Source organism: Eublepharis macularius, chromosome 4 (assembly GCF_028583425.1).
Source record: "Eublepharis macularius isolate TG4126 chromosome 4, MPM_Emac_v1.0, whole genome shotgun sequence".
In the NCBI taxonomy this organism is placed as follows: Eukaryota; Metazoa; Chordata; class Lepidosauria; order Squamata; family Eublepharidae; genus Eublepharis; species Eublepharis macularius.
Window position 1 is genome coordinate 80,579,478 of NC_072793.1, and position 18,747 is coordinate 80,598,224.

Here is an 18,747-nt window from a genome sequence, read left to right on the forward strand (position 1 = left end):
TACATCTTTGAAACAAGTGTACCAAGGCCTCTTACCACGCTCCACCAGTAAATATGCCCTATTAGTGGCAGCATCTAGCACTGCCCCAATGAACTGAACGACCCTGTTTGGTTCTAAATTGAACTTTTTCCTGTTAACCACTAGTCCTAAGTTATTGCAGGTGATAAGTATCAGGTCCACATGTGACTGCAGTTCCTCTGGTGAATGCAGTCACCAACCAATTGTCTAAATAAGGGTAGACTGCACACCCCAATGACCTCAGGTGGGCTATTACCACCGCTATACACTTGGTGAATACCCTTAGGGCTGCAGCCAATCCAAAAGGCAGCGCAGTGTACTGAAAATTCTCACCCCTAAAGTTAAAATGCAGAAGCCTTCTATGTTTGGGGCAAATTGCAATATGAAAATATGCGTCCTGCAAATCAATAAGGGTGAACCATGAATCCACTGGGACCATACTGATGACCCAAAGTAATGTGACCATCTTAAATTTTGCTATTCTTAGGTACTCATTCAGTTCTAGAATAGGCCTCTTCCCCTCGTCCTTCTTATCTACTAAGAAGAAACGAAATACCCAAAGGGGTTATCCCAAGAGGGAACCCTCTGCAAGGCCCCCTTGCTTAATAAAGACTCAATCTCTTGTTGCGATTCCAGCAACTCATTTACAGGAGCTTGCCCAGGTAAATAAATAGGAGGCAAGGTATCAAACTCCAACTTCTAACCTTCTTTAATGATAGACAACACCAAAATGTCCTCACAGATAGCCTTCCAGGCCTCAAAAAATTGTGACAATTTGTCGAAGAACAGCATCTGGGTAGACGATGGTGACTCTCCTAGTCATAGCTGCTCCCTTCTACCCTGTGATTGATCTTTTTGCATTAGCGTTTGATTCGCCTTAGCCTTCCCCGACGGCTGTCTACAGGATTGGTTCTGAGATACATATGGTGCTCGGTATGGACACTGGCTTCTATAAGGCTGGAACTGGTAAGAGGGGTATTCCCTTTAGGGTTGGTAATTCTTCCTGACTGGGCTGTGAAAGAAGAAAGTACAGCCTGATGACTGAGGAAGAATAAGACTTCGCAGTCTGCCTATCTTTCCACTTTTTTGCTAAGTAGTCATCCGTGGCTTCCGAGAATAAAGTATTCCCTTTGAATGGCATGTCTTCTATCTTATTCCTTGTTTCCACTGGTAAGGCAATCGCTCTTAACCAAGCATGCCTCCTCAGAGCAACAGCCAAATTCAGCCCTCTAGCAGCAGTATCCAAGATATGTCTGCTGGTACTAATCTGCTGCTTGGATAGGACCAAAGCTTCATCACGAATGAGCTTGGCAAGTACCTTTTTCTCTTCAGGCAAACCTTCCAGGTACGTGGCTACCTTGTCCCACAGAACTATCTGATAGCCATTCATGATAGCTAAAAAAATTGCCATCTTAATCGTAAGAGCGGCACCAGAGTAACACTTTCTACCCAATGTATCCAGTTTACGACCTTCTTTGTCAGCTGGCGTGGAGAGACTACCTTGTCTCTGTCTCGCGTGGAGTTCCTTAGCTATCATGGACAATGCTGGAGGATGAACAAACAAGTAAGAGCATTTGTCCTTCTTAATCTTATAAAGGGCTTCCACTTTCTTCGCAGTGGCAGGAATGGATGCAGGCTTTTGGCACAGATCATCCATGATTTCAATGAAACCTTCTATCATTGGGAAGGCCACCACTTCTGGAGTATCAGAGTATATATGCTTTTGGATACTGTCCCTGTATTTTGGTTGGGGTGCTGAGACATCAGTGTCCAATGATTTTGCCATGCACATAATCTGCTCAGCATAGAGCTTGTAATCAATGGCAGGTAATCGCCTCTCAGACGCTCCCAATATTTCTTCAGGAGGCAGTTCAGAGGTGAATCTAGGGCTCCGCCCGGATCCGAAAGGCTCTACCTCTGACTCTGACTCAGAACCTCATCTCGGCGTCAAAGGTCGGGCCTGTGGGTACCACACTGGGTCCAAGTCGCAAGATCTGCTCTGGGTAGATCTGGGCACTCTTGGTAATGAGTATGGTGGAAAATAGTCCCAGTCATGTGGGTAGCCAGGTACAGGATAAGGCGGATACCAAGGTGGCTTCTAGTACCGAGATCGTTCATCAGAACTGGACCATTGCCTCTGATGCTTGGTCCTCTCAGAACCATCGGTCAAGGCTGCCGACACCGAGCTCGATCTCCGTTTCGATGCTGGGGACAATGTTTGCCTGGGTGTCTCTGATAAAGGTGTTGGAACCGGCAAAGCTGCTCGCTTGTGAGACTTACGCTTGGTCTTGTCTTTATGTTTGCGTGGCCTTCAGGCTGTTTCCTTCGTTCCAGCCGGAACTGGAGATTTAGACCTTCCACTTGCCAGAGTTGAAATCTCTCCACCCAGTCATATCACACTGGCCCAGGAATGGTTGGAGGCTGTAGTATCTTGGGATCAAGATTGCAGACGGCTCCAATCCTTCGGAACTGATGAATCCGATGGCTGATCGGACAGTGTCGGATCTGACGCTGATGCCTCCATCACAGTTCTGGGATCAAAATGTTTCGCTCACTCTGCCAGGGCAGATTTCTTTGCTGCCGGGCTCACGGAGACAGACATTGCCTTATTCTACAGCATTACCTTCAACCTTGAAGCTCAATCTCCTCGTGCTTGGGGGTGAACAATTGGCAATGTTTGCATCGTTCAACTACATGTCCTTCCCCTAGGCAGGATAGACATAATGAGTGGCCATCCGTCCTAGCCATCTTCATTCCACAACCCTCACAGTTCTTAAAAAGGGATTTGTCTGCCATGAAAACGGCTGTAGAAAAACTCAAGCAGCTGCAGACAAAAAGGAAGGGGGAAGGAAAACCAACCCTCAGAAGTCTAGGGTTACTTTAAACTACAGAAAAACTAGTCAAAAACTATTTAAAACTATCTAAATACTAACCATTAACCAACAACTATAACTAACTACTTTGAACAACTATAACAACTACTATAGACTCTAACAAACTCACTACCGACACTAAGCCTCGCCGAAATCCATCTGCTGCTTGTGGCAGCAGAAAGCGAACTGAGGGAGAAGGCAGGGTGGCCTTCTCACTGCATGACCATTTGGGCGAGAAAAGCCGGCTTGGAGTTGTCCGCGGGGGAGTCCCCCCCAGTTTAGCCTGAAAGCTTTGGAAACCTGCTCCGGATGGCTGGCCTGCACAACTGCAGTTCCCAATGTGGGCCTGCACTGTAGACGGTAGATGAACATTCAGTTCACTAGATGACTTCTGTAAGGCTTTGGTTGATAGCTTCCAAACTCCACAGTTACAAATACAAACATAAAACTAGCTATCCAGACAAGACTATGGCACTGCTGTTAGTTGCTAAATAGAATTCTATCCTTGCCCATCAATCTGGACAAATAGCTGCAATTTTAATGAACCATCTTTGACTAATGACCTTAACCCAACGGTGTACATGGCACACAAAACAGTAATTATCCCCATCTGCTGGTGAGTGGGAAGACTGGTCAAATTTTCCCATCCCACCCTCTAACTCTGTGTGTGTTCTCTCCCCCCCATCCAAATAGCCAATAGTTGCAAATTCTACCTTCTGAAAAAGGTTCCACATACAGTATCCAGTGCTAAATCACCTGCATATGCATATGTGGTTCTCCACTGAAGCAGAGAAAAGCATCAGAAAACTGTTCCCATACAACCAGCTGGATTACAGTGACTGCCTTTTCTGTAATATATTCATTTTATTTTACCAAATTTATACCCCATCTTTCTGCCGTTATTACAGCCATCAAAGCAGCTAACAAATTAAAACATACATAATAAAATTACATTTTGAAATCATTAAAACCAACAAAACCTCCTCATCAAAATAACTACAACCAGATATAAAATACATACAAAACATAAAAATAACGAAACTTTCGGGAGGAAAAGTTTCCACTGGGACCACTGGCAAAGTGCCAGAAGAAAGAAACAAACAAAATCACCCACTGATAGAAGATTGCAACAGAAAGGGAGAAATGAGTTTCCCGGGGGAGAGAGTTTCAGTGTTTTGGTGCCATGACCAACAAGGCTGTCTTCCTGGGCTACCTGCCTAATCTCAGAAGAAGTTGGTTCCGCTCTCTCCCTTAAAATCCTGGATCTACTTTTGGGCAATAGCATTTCTTTATAAAGCATGTAACCTTGTATGAGCTAGTATATATGTACACTCTATATCTGCTCATCAATCTTGCACATCCTTATTCAAGACAACAACTGAATACAGAGCTTCCTGTCTTGAAAACTGAAGAGTAGGAAGCAAAATCAGCAACTTAAAGTAACAACAACAACAACATTCAATTTATATACTGCCCTTCAGGACAACTTAACACCCCACAGAGAGTGGTTTACAAATATGTTGATATTATTATTATCTCCACAACAATCACTATCCCCACAACAATTTGTATCTCATTCCCAATTCTTCCATATTTCAGACCCGAGCCCCAAAACCACCCCAAACAGCTAATAGCACTCAGGCAAGTCTGCTGTGAGTGAGAACTGCACAGCTGGGCAGTTATTGATAGCTACAAGAGAATATTTTACAGGGGTCGTACCTTAAATACTACATAAAGGTCTTCTAACTCTTGCATTGAAAATCCGATATCACCAGATACAGCTCGGACCTACAGAAAGGCAGGAACACAAGGCTTTTTATTTCTATTAGTTGTATGAAAGTTACATTTGACAATAACAGGGTACTACCAAGCATGACAAAATGTTTTTCAAGGACAGGGAACTTGACTGGAGAAAGGAAAGAGTGTATAATTATTTTGAGCAGAATACAAAAACATTCATCAGGAGGAGTTATTGATCTCTAAGACAGGAAGATGCAAAAGAAAAAAAAGTGAACCAAAAAATCTGATGACAGCTAGAAAAGAATAGCTCTATTCCCTTGAACTCAAGCAAACATAACAAAAAGCTGGCCAACACGCTAAATGCACTTCCTGCTCTCTGTTCTTGTAATTGGAAGTGGGAACAGGAAATATGTCAACTCCTCCTTCCTTTCAGCTTTTATCTCTTTAATCCACTCAGTGTCAAACATTTACAAGGGCATTGGCGATGTCTGCCAGAGACATCTGATGCTATCTGGAGGGAATGAACACTGTGACAGACAACAGAAAAAAGCAGGAATGAGAAGATATGAAAGCTACCCTTCCCTTGAGAGCACTAAGCAGAACAGCCCTGGTGATGAGAAAGGTCAGTTTCTCCTGTCACTGCCACCCCCCTCATCGTCACTTGTTGGGGGAGACGAAGTGAAAAGAAGAGAGCTACCTAGCAGCGATTTGTGACAAGACCACATAAGGCTCCCTCCTGGTAAAAATTACAACTGTGAATTCTTTCCATCTGCTTCCCATCCCAACTTGCTATGGCAGCTGCTCAAACCTACAGATACAAGCTGAAACCATCACTTGCAATTCCCTAATTTGCCTCAACCCAGATTGGCCACAGAATACTTCTCTGTACAAGGGCCCAGAGAAATATGTTTTTCACAGATAAGCTACCTGGGTTGCTTAGCTGCTATTTCTTTCTTTGAAGTTTTAGCTATGCATCACCAAGACCGCACTCTTCCTCACCCCAGCCCAGCAGCAAGACCTCCTCTCTCTCACTGGAGAGCCCTTTTCCCTCCAACATCCCTGCAAGGAGGGATGCTGGAGTCTCTTTTCATCACTTGCCACCAGCCCTGGATATTTGTCCCCTGTGTCTAGGGACCTCCCATTGTGACTGAGCAGCTGCCTGGGGTTATGTGGCAGAGCAGGCGAGCAGTTGGAACATGCAAGAGGAATCAAGACAATGCTCCTTAACTAAAGTAACGTTAATAATACAAAAAGTACAACTCTTTGGTAATGCGGGAGCAAGACTAAGGTACAACAGCAGAATCTGAGTCCAGTGACACCTTCGAGACCAACAAGATTTTCAGTGTAAGCTTTCAAGACAGCTAATGAAAATACATGATCAAAGCACGTAAAATATATATTTTTAAAAAACTGGGTTTCACTTACAACGCTCCTCTTGGCTGTGTCCTCCAAAGAATGGATTACTTTCAATCTTTGCTTAAAGCGCATCTGCTCAATATCATCTGCCTTCAAATGGCTGAATTTCTATAGCCAGAAAAGTAGATCAGGTTCATCTTTAAAGTCAAAGCACTCAATGACATATTGCATGCACTCAATGGCACGCTGGAAACTGGCAAATAATTAACTAAAACAACTGTTTTCAATTAGGAGAAAGAAAACTGTGTATGAAATGACTGATGATCAGCTACTGACCAAAGCTATGGACAGAAACACTAGTGGCGGGGGGGGGGGGGGGAGAGGAAAGAAAGAGGTACATTAGTAACTATTCAGTTAGAATCACTTTCTGAACACAAAAAGGGGCAGCACAGAAAAGCTTTCCTTCTGTAATTTTAATTTAATTTAATTTATTGGATTTATACTCCGCCCTCCCCACATCAGCGGGTTCAGGGCGGATCACAACACAACTTAAAAACACATTTAGCTATCATTAAAATTATAAAATACTACATCTTATCATCAAAAAATTACATCTATATAAATACACACACACACACACACACACACACACACACACACACACACACAGAGCAAGGAAACAACGCAGCACATAATTGGTTTGGACGCTCCATACAGCAATTCTTCCCAGAACAAAAAGTGAAAGATGGACATTGCATGGGAGGGCATCTGTTTTATCCCCCCCCCCCGACTAGGCGGGGCACGGCCTACCATCAACCATATGCCTGGTGGAACAACTCCGTCTTACGGGCCCGGGGAAATGTTAACAAGTCCTGCCAGGCCCTGGTCTCATGAGACAGAGCGTTCCACCAGGCTGGGGCCAGGACCGAAAAAGCCCTGGCCCTGGTCGATGCCAGGCAGGCCTCCCTAGGGCCAGGGTCCTTTAATAGATGTTTATCGCATGAGCGAAGGGTCCTCTGGGGCTCATATGGGGAGAGACGGTCCTGCAGATACATTGGTCCCAGTCCGCGTAGGGCTTTATAAGTTAATACCAAAACCTTGAATCTGATTCGGTACTCCACCGGCAACCAACGCAGCTGGCGAAACACCTGTGTAATATGCCCCCACACCGGTGCTCTGATGATGACCCGCGCCGCTGCATTCTGTACCAGCTGTAACCGCCGGATCAGGTTCAGAGGAAGCCCAGCGTAGAGTGCGTTACAGTAGCCCAACCTAGAGGTGACCATTGCTTGGACCACTGTAGTCAAGTCGCGGGATGACAGATAGGGGGCAAGTTGCCTGGCTTGTCGAAGATAGTAAAAAGAAGACCTGGCAACCACAGTGATCTGATCCTCCATCTTCAGGGAGGGAGGAAGAATCACCCCCAAGCTCCTAACTCTCCAGGCCAGTGTAAACACTGCCCCATCAAGTGTAGGAAGCCAGGGTCCCGAAACCATTCTTCCACAACTCAAGTACATGATGCTCCATCTGTAGCATTAACCATACACAAACATTTCAGAAAAAGAGAAATCAGAACTAACAAGAAGCTTCACAAGGAAGTCAAGGGGAAATTAAAACTGGATGAAGAACCCATATCCTGAATGTGTGCATGCTTCAAACTTACACTGAAGACTGTGCTTTGGATTAACAAAGGATGCAAGACCGACTCTTAAGCAGAAAATATCATACAATTTAAAAATAAACAGCTCCTCACCTCATATGTAGTTTTTATAAGTTCAAAGATATCGATTTCCACTGGTGGCTCATCTCCGCTTGTCAATAAGGCATGGAGATGCGGGATAGGTGGAGAAACACTATGTCGATTGACTACATTATCCAGATACCTACAGCAAAATCAAGAGTGAAAACAAAATCTTGGACTAATATATAATCTGACAATTAGGGCGAGAAGTGTTAACATCATTCTGAATAGTTTACATCCTTCTACCAAGCCTGCCTAATTCCTCTGATGATACATTCTCTTGAGAATAATCAATTTTATAATTCATCCCTTTCACAAACTCTTTGATTAATTTCAGCTCCCTCGAATTAGATTTATTTGTTCATTTATTTTCCTTTATAGGCCACCTTTCTCACTCAGACTCAAGGTGAATTACAAGTATGATAGAATTACAGGTACGGTAGAAATATTACAAAATATAACATTTGAATTATAACAATATTTGAATCTAACAACAAAGCTTCCTAGTAAAAAAAGCTATTCAGTTGATCAGCAAGTGGATTACAAAATATGATAACATTTGAGTCTAACAGTGAAGATTCCTAATAAAACAACAGAATGCAGTGGGGCTGAGAAGAACTGGAAGAAAAATACAGTATCCCTAATAGAAGTCACCTCCTGACCTGACCCCTTACATCGCAGCTCTACTCATCTACAAGAATATCCAACCGAACAATTCTGTTTTGTACATTTCACAAAATGACAGAAGCACAGGGGCCTTCCTAATAGTCTCAGGCAGACCATTCCATAATGTGGGAACCACCACAGAGAATGCTATGAATGGTCAGTTGCTGATTTTTCATGTTTGTAGGTAGCACCTTCAGAAGGCTTTGCTTTGATGGTTGAAGCTGTCGTACCAGAACATAGCAGGAGAGGCACTTCTGTAGTTACTTGGGTCCAAGGCCATGAAAGGCCTAGTGATAGTGAAAGCCTTGAACTGAGCCTAGTGACTGATCGGTAAACAACAGAGTGACTGCAGAGTAGAAGTAATCTGCAGACCCTGTTTAACATCTGATAGTAGCTACACTGTGGTGTTTTGTATGAATTGTAGTTTCTGAGTTGTCCTTCAGGGCAGACCCATATAGAATGCATTTTAGTATTGTAGCCTCAAGATAAACCTAGCATGGATCCACATGGCCAGGTCAGCTGAGTCACTTCTGAGTTAAGTGAAGTTGGTAGAAGCCTTTTTTGTAGCTGCATCAGCTTGCTTCTCCAACAATAAAACTAGATACAGAATCAGTCCTGTAGAGAGACAACTGGACCCCATTGGTTCAGAGACCCTATATTGCACCAGGTAATTTCAATTTAAAAAAATGTAGAGTTGAGCATCATCAGCATATTGATGGTAACTTATTCGAAAACCTCAAATGATATCTCCTAAGGGCTTCATGTAGAAATTGAACAGAATGGAGGACAAGATTGAACCTTGTGGAACCCCAAAGGCAGGTCCTACACTGTAAACAGCTTGTCCCCTACAGCAAACTTTTGAGTTCGGTCCATAAGGAATGATTGAAGCCAATCCGAAGTATATTCCTTAATCCTTATATCTACTTCCAAGCATCTCAATGGGATGTCATAGGCTGCCAATAAACCTAGTAAAAGCAGCACAGCCTTTGATTACATTTGGATGGAGGTAATCTACTAGGGCACTAGTACTGTCTCCATCCCATAGCCTGGCCAGAAACAAATCTGAAAGGGGTCTAGGGCTGATGATTTATCCATGAAGGTTGCCCTGCAGCCACTTCTTCTATCATTTTGCACATGAAGGGCACATTGGAGACTGGGAGACTGTTGGCCTCGGTTAGTAATTGAATGGGAGACCTCCAAAGAAGACCAGGGTTGCAGAGGCAGGCAATGTCAAACCACCTCTGTTAGTCTCTTGCCATGAAAACTCCACCAGGGGTCGCCATAAGCCAGCTATGACTTGAGGGTACTGTCCACCACCACCTCTGCAAGGAACTTTGCAAAGGTGTCACTACTAATTGTCAATTCCTCAGAGTTTAAAGGTTCATACTTTGGAGTCAACAAGTGGTGAGCTACTTTAAACAGCAGAGCTGGGTGCAAGGTGGGTGCTGCAACAGTAGCATCATAGTAGGATTTCTTTGCCACAGTAATCACCACCTCACAGGTCTAACTGTAAGTTCCGCAGCATTGTCTGTAGGAGTCAGTGAGTATTTTGCACCAGCAGTGTTCCAGATGTCTCCCTACCTTCTTCAAGGCACCCAGTTCCATAGTAAACCAAGGTGCTAGATTCCATCTTGAGGGTCAGAGAGACTGATAGGAGGCCACTATCTCAATAGTTTCCAGGAGCTTCTTATTCTGGGCATCTACTGTGGTCTCAACAAGGTCATCAGCTGGGATCTTAAAGTCACACAAGGCATTCTGAAGGCCAGCCAAATCCATTTGTCTCCATGGGCAGACCATTTTAAGCGCCCCCTTGCTCCTGCCAAGCATCAGTGTCATATTCACATATGCCTTGAGGAGATAGTGCCCAGGTCATGGCTCAGGGTGAATCTCCAGTGCCCAGACTAGCTCTTTCCCAACCAAAAAATTAGGTGCATTTGTGCTCTAAAGAAACCACAAACAAGCCACAGTATGATGAAATTTAAGTTGCCTATTTTTGACAAGAAAACAAGGTTGGATCCAAAGATCATTTCAGGGGGAGGAGGGATCATTTTGTTGATTTCTTCCTCTCACTGCAGACTCCTACCACTTCACTTTCCATGCTGCTTCTGAGAATCCCCTCACCTCCAGGAGCAGCCATTTTGGGGGGTTTAGCAGGCTGTTGTATGAGGTGGTAAAATTCAGTTCTGCTAATGGAACTGCAATTACAACAGATCTCTCTGCACTTGACTTCCTATGTTGATATATTCCATGAATACACTGAAGCACAGTATCTTTGGCAGAATTAAGTTTATTGCCCTAGTAATGTATGTAGTTCCTTCCTCCCACGCAACTGATATTGAGGAAGCTAGAAGCTACAGTTACTAGCCAGAGTTAAGAAGGAAGAGTTAATAGCAATAATTAACAAAACTCTTGCAATAAATTTAACACTGAAGAACAACAACAAAGATTACCGGCCGAGCACAGTCATAGCCTCGCCTTCATCACAACAGTTTAGCAGCTTCTCCATGTTGGCATCCAAGATGGCCAGAGATACCTGCAAGATGACCTTAATGCCTTCATAGAAGAAGCAGTCAACAATGACAACAGCACTTTCAAAAGGCATAACACTGAGGAAGAGGGTGAGAAACCAAGAAAGCGATATGCTAGAAATGACGCCTAGATCCTGCATCTTCTCAGACAACTGGGGGAGACAGTCCCGCGTGAGCTCCTCAAAGATGCCCTGGTCTACCAATGCACCTGAACGAATAACAGAGACAGAGGAACAGCATTATGGATGTTACAGTACAAAACACACTCATATTACAGAGGTGGGGAAGGCTAGAGTTAAACAAGCTTCAGGTAAAAACTGGTTTGTCTTGGGATGAGTTTACATATAAATGTTTCAAGATATCTCTATTGTAAGTTATTCTTCTTCAGGAAGTGATTTTGGGTGACATAAAACTTAAATGCTCTGGCTGCAATGTTTAGTTGGCATGATTACTTTGCTCACTGAAGCCAGTTGAGGTTGTCATCAGAAAGTGATGGACAAGTATCTGTGAATTCATCCCTCTGCACTAGTTTGCTTTCAAAAGGGATTCACACATTGTTTTATTTCAGTGCCTGGCAAATCCCAACTGCCAGATTATCACTACACCTAGAAATTTCACTGTAAACCCTAGTATTTTCAGGAGTGATTTTATTGTTACATCTCTCAGCAACGGAAGAACAAATCTTATTTATCATTTCATATCAGATTGTTTTGCTATATGATATAAAATGAATGCACACAAAGTCCTTGTCATTGCTTGTTTATATGTTAACTTTACACCATGCAGTAATGGTAGATGAAGTCATTTCTGGCTGCTTTCTATACTGGTTTAATATTCAATCAAATGGGACTTTTAAAACCAATAATGGAATTATGAGAAATTGAGGAGAAATTTGGCTAGGATTAGATGTTTCTTCTGTAGACGACAATCAGGGTTACGCGCACTTTAGTCATAGTTTTAATACAACACTTTTGTCATAGGTTTAATAAAATTATGGAAAACTGTGAAAAGATTAGGATTAGGTTTTGTGGGTAGCAATTATTATAAAATATGATCATTAAAATATTAAACTCTGAAGCCTGAAAAATGCATCTGGCTCCTAAATTTCTGGGCTAGCTTCTAGAACCAAAGAAAATTTCTTAAGGTTTTTTAATTTACAATTATTGTCTAGTTCCGTTACTTAAATAATTGGTTTTAGATTTATCTGGGAGCAAAAGCATTATGTGCAGCTGTCCAGAAGTGTGTTTGTCAGCAATAAATAATGCCATAAGAAACTGAAACAAAGACTTAATTCTAAGGGTATTCTGTATACCGTTTAGTAATATTCAACTACAGTCCTATATTCATCACAAAGCCATGGACAAGACTTGTTTGATTCCCTATCACTCTATAATATCTGAACAAAATCTTACACAAAATTATGGTGATTTTATAAGTCCAAAGCTTCCAACATGTTTATACTTTCTATTCAAAGGACAGTATTAGCTGTTCAGTAGTTCATAAATATTTTCTTCTCTCTTTCAATGCTTTGCACTAACTAATCCTAGCTTCCAAGGATAAACAGGTGAAAGCTTACCAACCACTCTGGTGTTGTAGTAATCTGGTAGCATCCTCTCACACAAGGCCACAAGAAGCCAGAAAGCTTCTTCCTCATTACAGTACAGAAGTAATACTGACGTCACAATGTTCATGGCCTGCCAGCAGGAAGTCAGGCACATACACACAACACATGTAGAAAGAGAGGAATCCATAGTAGGTCAGAAACACATTTAAGAAAGCAATAATTCACTATAATTTAGCTTGTCATAGATTCATCAGTCAAATTATAAAGGATAGAAGCAAATATTTTAGTCAGAACCACACCCTCCACTTCACACATCTCATATTGTGCTTTTATTAGAAAATGCCTATGAAATTTCACATTTAAGCTGCAACAAGAAAGGGGAGGCCCTCACTCCTAACTCACGGTGCCACCACTTCCTCCCTCTCTTCTAGAGCTTCCCAGAATGCTGAAAAAAAGAAGAAAACTGAGCATCTTACCAGAATATGATGATGGCCCTTATCTGTGCTAACTGGGAGTCTCCACCCAGCAATTCCCCTACCAACCCAGAAATTGGCTTTATTTATTTATTTATTTATTTATTTACTTCATTTATACCCTGCCTTTCTCCCCAATGGGGACACAAAGTGTCTTACATAATCCCTCTCTCCTTCATTTCATCCTCACAACAATCCTCTGAGGTAGATTAGGCTGAGAGTGTGTGACTGGCCCAAAGTCACCATGCAAGCTTCCATAGCAGAGTGAAGATTTGCGCTTGGGTTTCCAAGATCCTAGTCCAACACTCTAACTTCTATACCACACTGGCTTTGGGAAAAGGGGCAGGGTGAGAGGCAGTGCATATTTCTGCCAAGCAAGGCTCTCTACCCAAGTAACTTCTCTGACAACCCAGAAACCAAGCGGTGTGGGGAAATGCTGTTTGACCCCAAGTCATTTATGCTATGGGGTCCCACAGGATTCCATTTTATTCCTCATGCTATTTAACATCTACGTGGAAGCTCTGGGAGAGATCATCTGGGGATTTGGAGTGAGGTGCCTCCGATATGCAGATGACATCCAGCTGTATTTCTCCTTAACAGCTAAGCCAGATGGGTCTGTAAATATCCTGAATAGGTACCTGAAGAAAGTAATGGGATGGTTGAGGGCTGCTGAAAGATCTACACTGGATACTCATCTGTCTGCAGGCACAATCTGGGCTTTTAAAGCTATAAACAGCTTGGAGCCAGGGTACCCGAAGAACCATCTCCTCCCACATTATCCAGCCTGCAAGATGAGTTCTGCCTCTCAAGTCCTACTCTGTGCCCCCACCTTCAGATGTGAGGCAAGTGGTAACTAGAGACAATTTTATGTGGCAGCACCTTGCCTTTGGAATGCCACCCCCCTTTCAGGCTTGGATGGCACCTATTTTACTTTCTTTTTGGTGCCAGGCTAAAATAAATCTTTTTACCTAGGTTTTAATTAGGGGTTTATCTGTCACCTTTGTAATAGTCTGCTGTTTTATGGATAGTTTTTGTGTTGCTTATGTTTAATGGGTTGTGTTTTTTTTAATTGCTTGTGTTTTATACTGTGTTTTTAAATTGTAACCCTCCTCGAACAGGACTCTGAAGAGGCGGCATAGAAATATTTTAAATAAATAAATACCAGCCATTCCCAAAACCAGATCATCAGCTTCTGTTTCTCCCTCACATGCTAGTGTGATCTTGCTAGTGGCTTAAAATATGTAGACAGGCATGCATTAGGGAGAAGTCAACAGATGAACACACTCAATATAGAAAGAAACAATCTGGTTACAATGGTCTGTAGAAACTAAAGAGACAGAAAACTTCTCTTGTGTGCGCCCTTGCCAAAACTTATTAAATAAGGATGTGCAGGGCCCAGCTGAGGGAAAGATGTTCAAAGTGCAGGGGATGGGCTAGATTTAGACTAAACTGGCAATTTCTACCAGTTCTTCCTTCTTTCTACAGCCTGCCTTGCATGTTATCCCTCAGGGTCCCCTAATACCCATAGCAGCATTTTATTGAGATCAATTGGCTTCAATGGGCCAGGAGAGGCAAGCAAGTTCCATTGTGTTATTGGAAAATTTAGTCTGGATCCAACCCAATGTGTAGGTGTAACATCTAAATTAGGGGTGTGTAACCCCGAAGCAGGAAAAAAATCCAGGAAAACCCAAATCTCAAAGCGGCACCACTTCACAACAGAGAACCACACTAAGAAAAATTCCCCCTCCCCCCAAAGAGAAAAAAAATCACTCTTAAACCAGTCTCCTCCAGGTACAGTCATCAGGTCCAGTCAAGTCCAGGTCCATTTTGCTTGCAAAATGCCAACCCCAGCCACCTATAAAGCCCCCCTAGGGGACCCCATAGGGAACAATGGAGACTTGTTTGAGAGTGATTTTTTTCTCTTTGGAGGGAGGAGGAATTTTTCTTATTATGATTCTCTGGTGATTCTCTGGTGTGAAGTTGTTCCCCTTGCATCAGTTTGGTTATCTAGTGGGGGTCTTCAGTTTACTTCTAGTTGCAAGAGTGTCCCTTGCTTCATATTGGTTTTGCATATTTTAAATTAAATTTCTCTTAGTGTGATTTTCTGATGTGAAGGTTGGTCCTCATAGGGAACAATGGAGATTGGTGGTGGATAGAGGCACCTTCTTTGGGGGCCATAACATGGCCTCCTGAAGTCCAATCTTCCTGAAACTTGGGTGGTCGTCAGAGGAGGGTTAGGAGAGGGTCCCCTGCAGGTTTGGTACATTTTGCTTGCAAAATGCCACCCCCAGCTACCTAGGAACCTCCCCCAATTTTCCCAAGAGAGAACAATGGAGATCGGTGATGGATAGGGGCACCTTCTTCAGAGGGCGATAACATGGCCCCCCTGAAGTCCAATCTTCCTGAAACTTGGGGGGTCTTGAGTGGACAGGTAGGAGTAGGTCCCCTGCAAATATGGTGCATTTTGCTTGCGAAGTACCATCCCCAGCCACCTAGATAGCTCCACTAGCAGCGGAAGCACTATTTCCTCTTGGCGCTCCTTAGGAACGGCAAGAGAAAGACTGCTTCTGCGTTACCCGAAGCTTAACAAAAGGTTCCGAAATGCGTCAGTAAGCTTTGCTTCGGCATTCTTGAATCACTTCAGCAATGCTGAGGCTGATTCAGGAATGCCAAAACATCCCGAATCAGGCCCAATATAGGTTAAAAACCTGGATCTGTAACCTGAAGCAAACATCCCTAATCTAAATAACTAAGGTCTGTTAACAGGATTATTCAGAAATGACTTTTCAACCAGGATTCCTCATGCCATCACACCAGTAAATAGTCTGATTTTTCTTTCTTACCTGGCAATATCCAATGGTGGGATTCCGAAAAGCATATGCTGTTAATACCCTTCGAAGAGCAGCAATTCCCAGCTCATTCTGGAAGGCAGGATGCTCTGGCATGGAACGATGCAGGTCTCTTTCAATTTCCTCTGTAGCAAGACTGTACTTTCCCACTGACTGTTCCACCAAGTCTGCATAGTATCCAGGATGAGTGACCATCTCATTCCAGGCCCCTACAAAGATACAAAAAAAATAGCTTTCTTATTAATGTCCCATGATCTGGGGGGACTGCCCCCTTGCTGTTTATTAAGACATGCCAGAATGAACCTTTAAAACCAGTATGTTGCAATGACGAAGTTCTACAAAGGTCCAGAGTACCTAAAGGACTGCCTCCACCTTTATCAACCTGCTCAACTCTTGAGACCAAAGAATGGCATCTTCCTGTCGAAACAAATATTAACAAATGTGCATTGAATGGGACCTTCAGGAGGGCTTTTCTTGCCACTGTTCCCAGATTCTGGAACTCCATCCCTCAAAAGGTAAGACTCGCACTGTCTCTGTGGGCCTTTTGGGTAGCTTTTATGTATTTGGTGGTATGTGTTTTAATGATGTATACTTTTCAATTTTGTTAACAACCATCAAAGGCCTATAATAGGCAGAATATACATTTTGTAAAGAAAATAAATAAAGTATATAAAAAACTACAATTACTTATCATTTAGAAATGCACAACATGACTGCTCACCTGAAAACAGGAGCCAGAGCTCTCCACGAAGATTTTCTGGGATCCCCTTTAGCACTAGTTCACGGGTCTTGGCTGTGCGATACATACACATTCCTCTCCCATATTCAAAGAAATGAATATTCCATGATTCCTCCTTCATCTTCTCCTTTGCCTAGAGAGGAAAACATTATTAGAATCAAATTACTGGAAACATCTGTTGATTAAGTCTCAGGATTTTAAGTCTACTCCCATGTAGTATGCTTTGCCTTGTAAATAATATATTAACAGGAATCTCTTCTATTAGTTTGCATTTAAAATGTGTTTTGCTTTGCATGGGCAACTTTAGTAAAGAATGGCATGCAAGACACCAACATAGCACAACACATGAACTATCTGAAATTAGCCTTTAAAGATACCTAAGGATCAGTGGAATTATTGCAACTAAACAATTGCTGTTTAATTATATGCAATGGTATATTATCTAATAATTATCAGTTGGTTTCTATAAGATGCAGTTTTACATAGTATTTTTATTGTTCATGTTAATATTTAATGAAACAACAAACAATAAAAAGTCATTTTTTCCCAATTGATAAAAAGAGCTGATAATTTACCCAGTGCGATGCAGAGATATTCTCGGGGTTGGTCCCAAACAGTTTAAGTAATCCCTGGGACGCAGTTGGCACTTTATCTGTGCAAAAATTAGCCAGCTGATTATCAAAAGGAGAGGCAGGACTGAGTTCAAGAGGACTGCTGGGAGATAGCTCTGGAGTTTCCTAAAAAACAGAAATACAAACTGAAAACAAAACATTGTGATCACTGTGAGGGTTTCTTCTCACTGGTCAAATGAAAGGTAACCTTGAGAGTTAATCCTGCTGTTGGCTTCACAGGCAGAGCTAGGCTAATTAGGCAGAGTCTTTCCTCTTTTGTTGGGAAAAGCTCCTCCAAGTCAAATATGGAACAGCACAGACTTGTACAGGGTATTACTTAGTAAAAAAAAACCGTTTTGGCGTAGAAAGAAAAAAGGTAACAGAGGACTTCCCCAAGGAACTCTGTCTTGAAATGGGAGTAAGCAAAGAACCACTCTACAGAAATCACTGGTGGGTGAGGATATCCTCCATTTTATTGACAGGAAGAAATCCTCACAAGAGGTCCAATGTTTTGCTCTACATCAATGAAAATATATATCCTTGTGAGGGATGTAGAATAGCTGTAACTCTCCTGGAGAGATATCTCTGTTATGGAGGAAGGAGGATTTGTTGAAGCACCCACATTCTGAATACTGTTTTGGACAAAGTGCTTGCATTCTTACGAAGGAGGGAACTGAAGCCAATGTGGCAGTCCTGTAGACTTCTTTCAGAGGAGCACTAGTAAAGAAGGCTGCATAATGTGCTGGTATCTTAGTAGAAGGGGCAACTACCTTGGAATGCAGAGAAAGATGCTGGTCCCCATACATGAGAAATATGCATATCTTGAAGCATCTACTTATACTGCTTTGGGAGAATATTCCCTAAGGAACGAGAGTGATAGGAGACAAATAGGGCATGTGAAGTATGGAAAGCTTCTGAACAGCAGTAGTTGTGTTCTATGCACATCTCATTTGTGCTATTCCTATTTCTTGGTCTCATTATAATTATACCACACAGAAGGCAGTACCAGCACCTAATTTCTGCAGAACACTGTATTGACCTTCAAGATGCAACTTGGTTTTTATGGTATTTAGCACTCATCTGGCTGTTGTAATTGCTGCAAGGATAGGATCCTGATTTAAAACCTTTAAAGGAGTTCAAAAAGTTCCTCATGCAGAACTCCAAAGAACTTATATAAATACCATGCTGGAATTTACAGTGGATGGCTTGATGACTGAGGTCCCACTGCACTTAATGTGTAGGTGGGATGATAGCTGTCAGGTGTTCCTTTTTCCTAGCACTGTACAGACAGCCACTACCTGCCTCATCAAAAGTATTAGGGCAGGGGGCGTGGCGTCGGCACCGAGAGGAATGGACGCCTGAAGCCGGAGCTCCGCTTCACTCCCGCCTCAAAACCCCATTAATCGGTTCCAAAAAACGTTCTACACACCTTAGCATGAAGGGTAAGCATGACTTATCCTCAAAGAAGCAGAGTAATAAGGCAGTGAAAAGTTTGCAGAGCTACTTCCCAACATCGCAGTCTGAAGGTGCGGAGGGAGAGGGGGAAGGAGCAAGCAATAACATGGCGGCCGCTGTGACTAATGCTGAGG

At 42.7% G+C, this 18,747-nt stretch overlaps 1 protein-coding gene across 2 annotated transcripts in view; it reads right to left on the reverse strand.

Annotated features, from left to right (window-relative positions):
• Window positions 1–18,747, reverse strand: part of TBC1D9B (TBC1 domain family member 9B) — a 57,729-nt gene that overhangs the window by 15,932 nt on the left and 23,050 nt on the right. For both annotated transcript variants that reach the window (XM_054975813.1, XM_054975812.1), the window contains exons 8-15: window positions 17,123–17,284; window positions 16,530–16,680; window positions 15,803–16,017; window positions 12,499–12,616; window positions 10,845–11,130; window positions 7,741–7,870; window positions 6,057–6,155; window positions 4,611–4,679 (exon numbers count right to left, since the gene is read on the reverse strand). In XM_054975813.1, coding sequence (XP_054831788.1) covers window positions 4,611–4,679; window positions 6,057–6,155; window positions 7,741–7,870; window positions 10,845–11,130; window positions 12,499–12,616; window positions 15,803–16,017; window positions 16,530–16,680; window positions 17,123–17,284 — 1,230 coding nt within the window. The remainder of the gene's footprint in view (window positions 1–4,610; window positions 4,680–6,056; window positions 6,156–7,740; window positions 7,871–10,844; window positions 11,131–12,498; window positions 12,617–15,802; window positions 16,018–16,529; window positions 16,681–17,122; window positions 17,285–18,747) is intronic.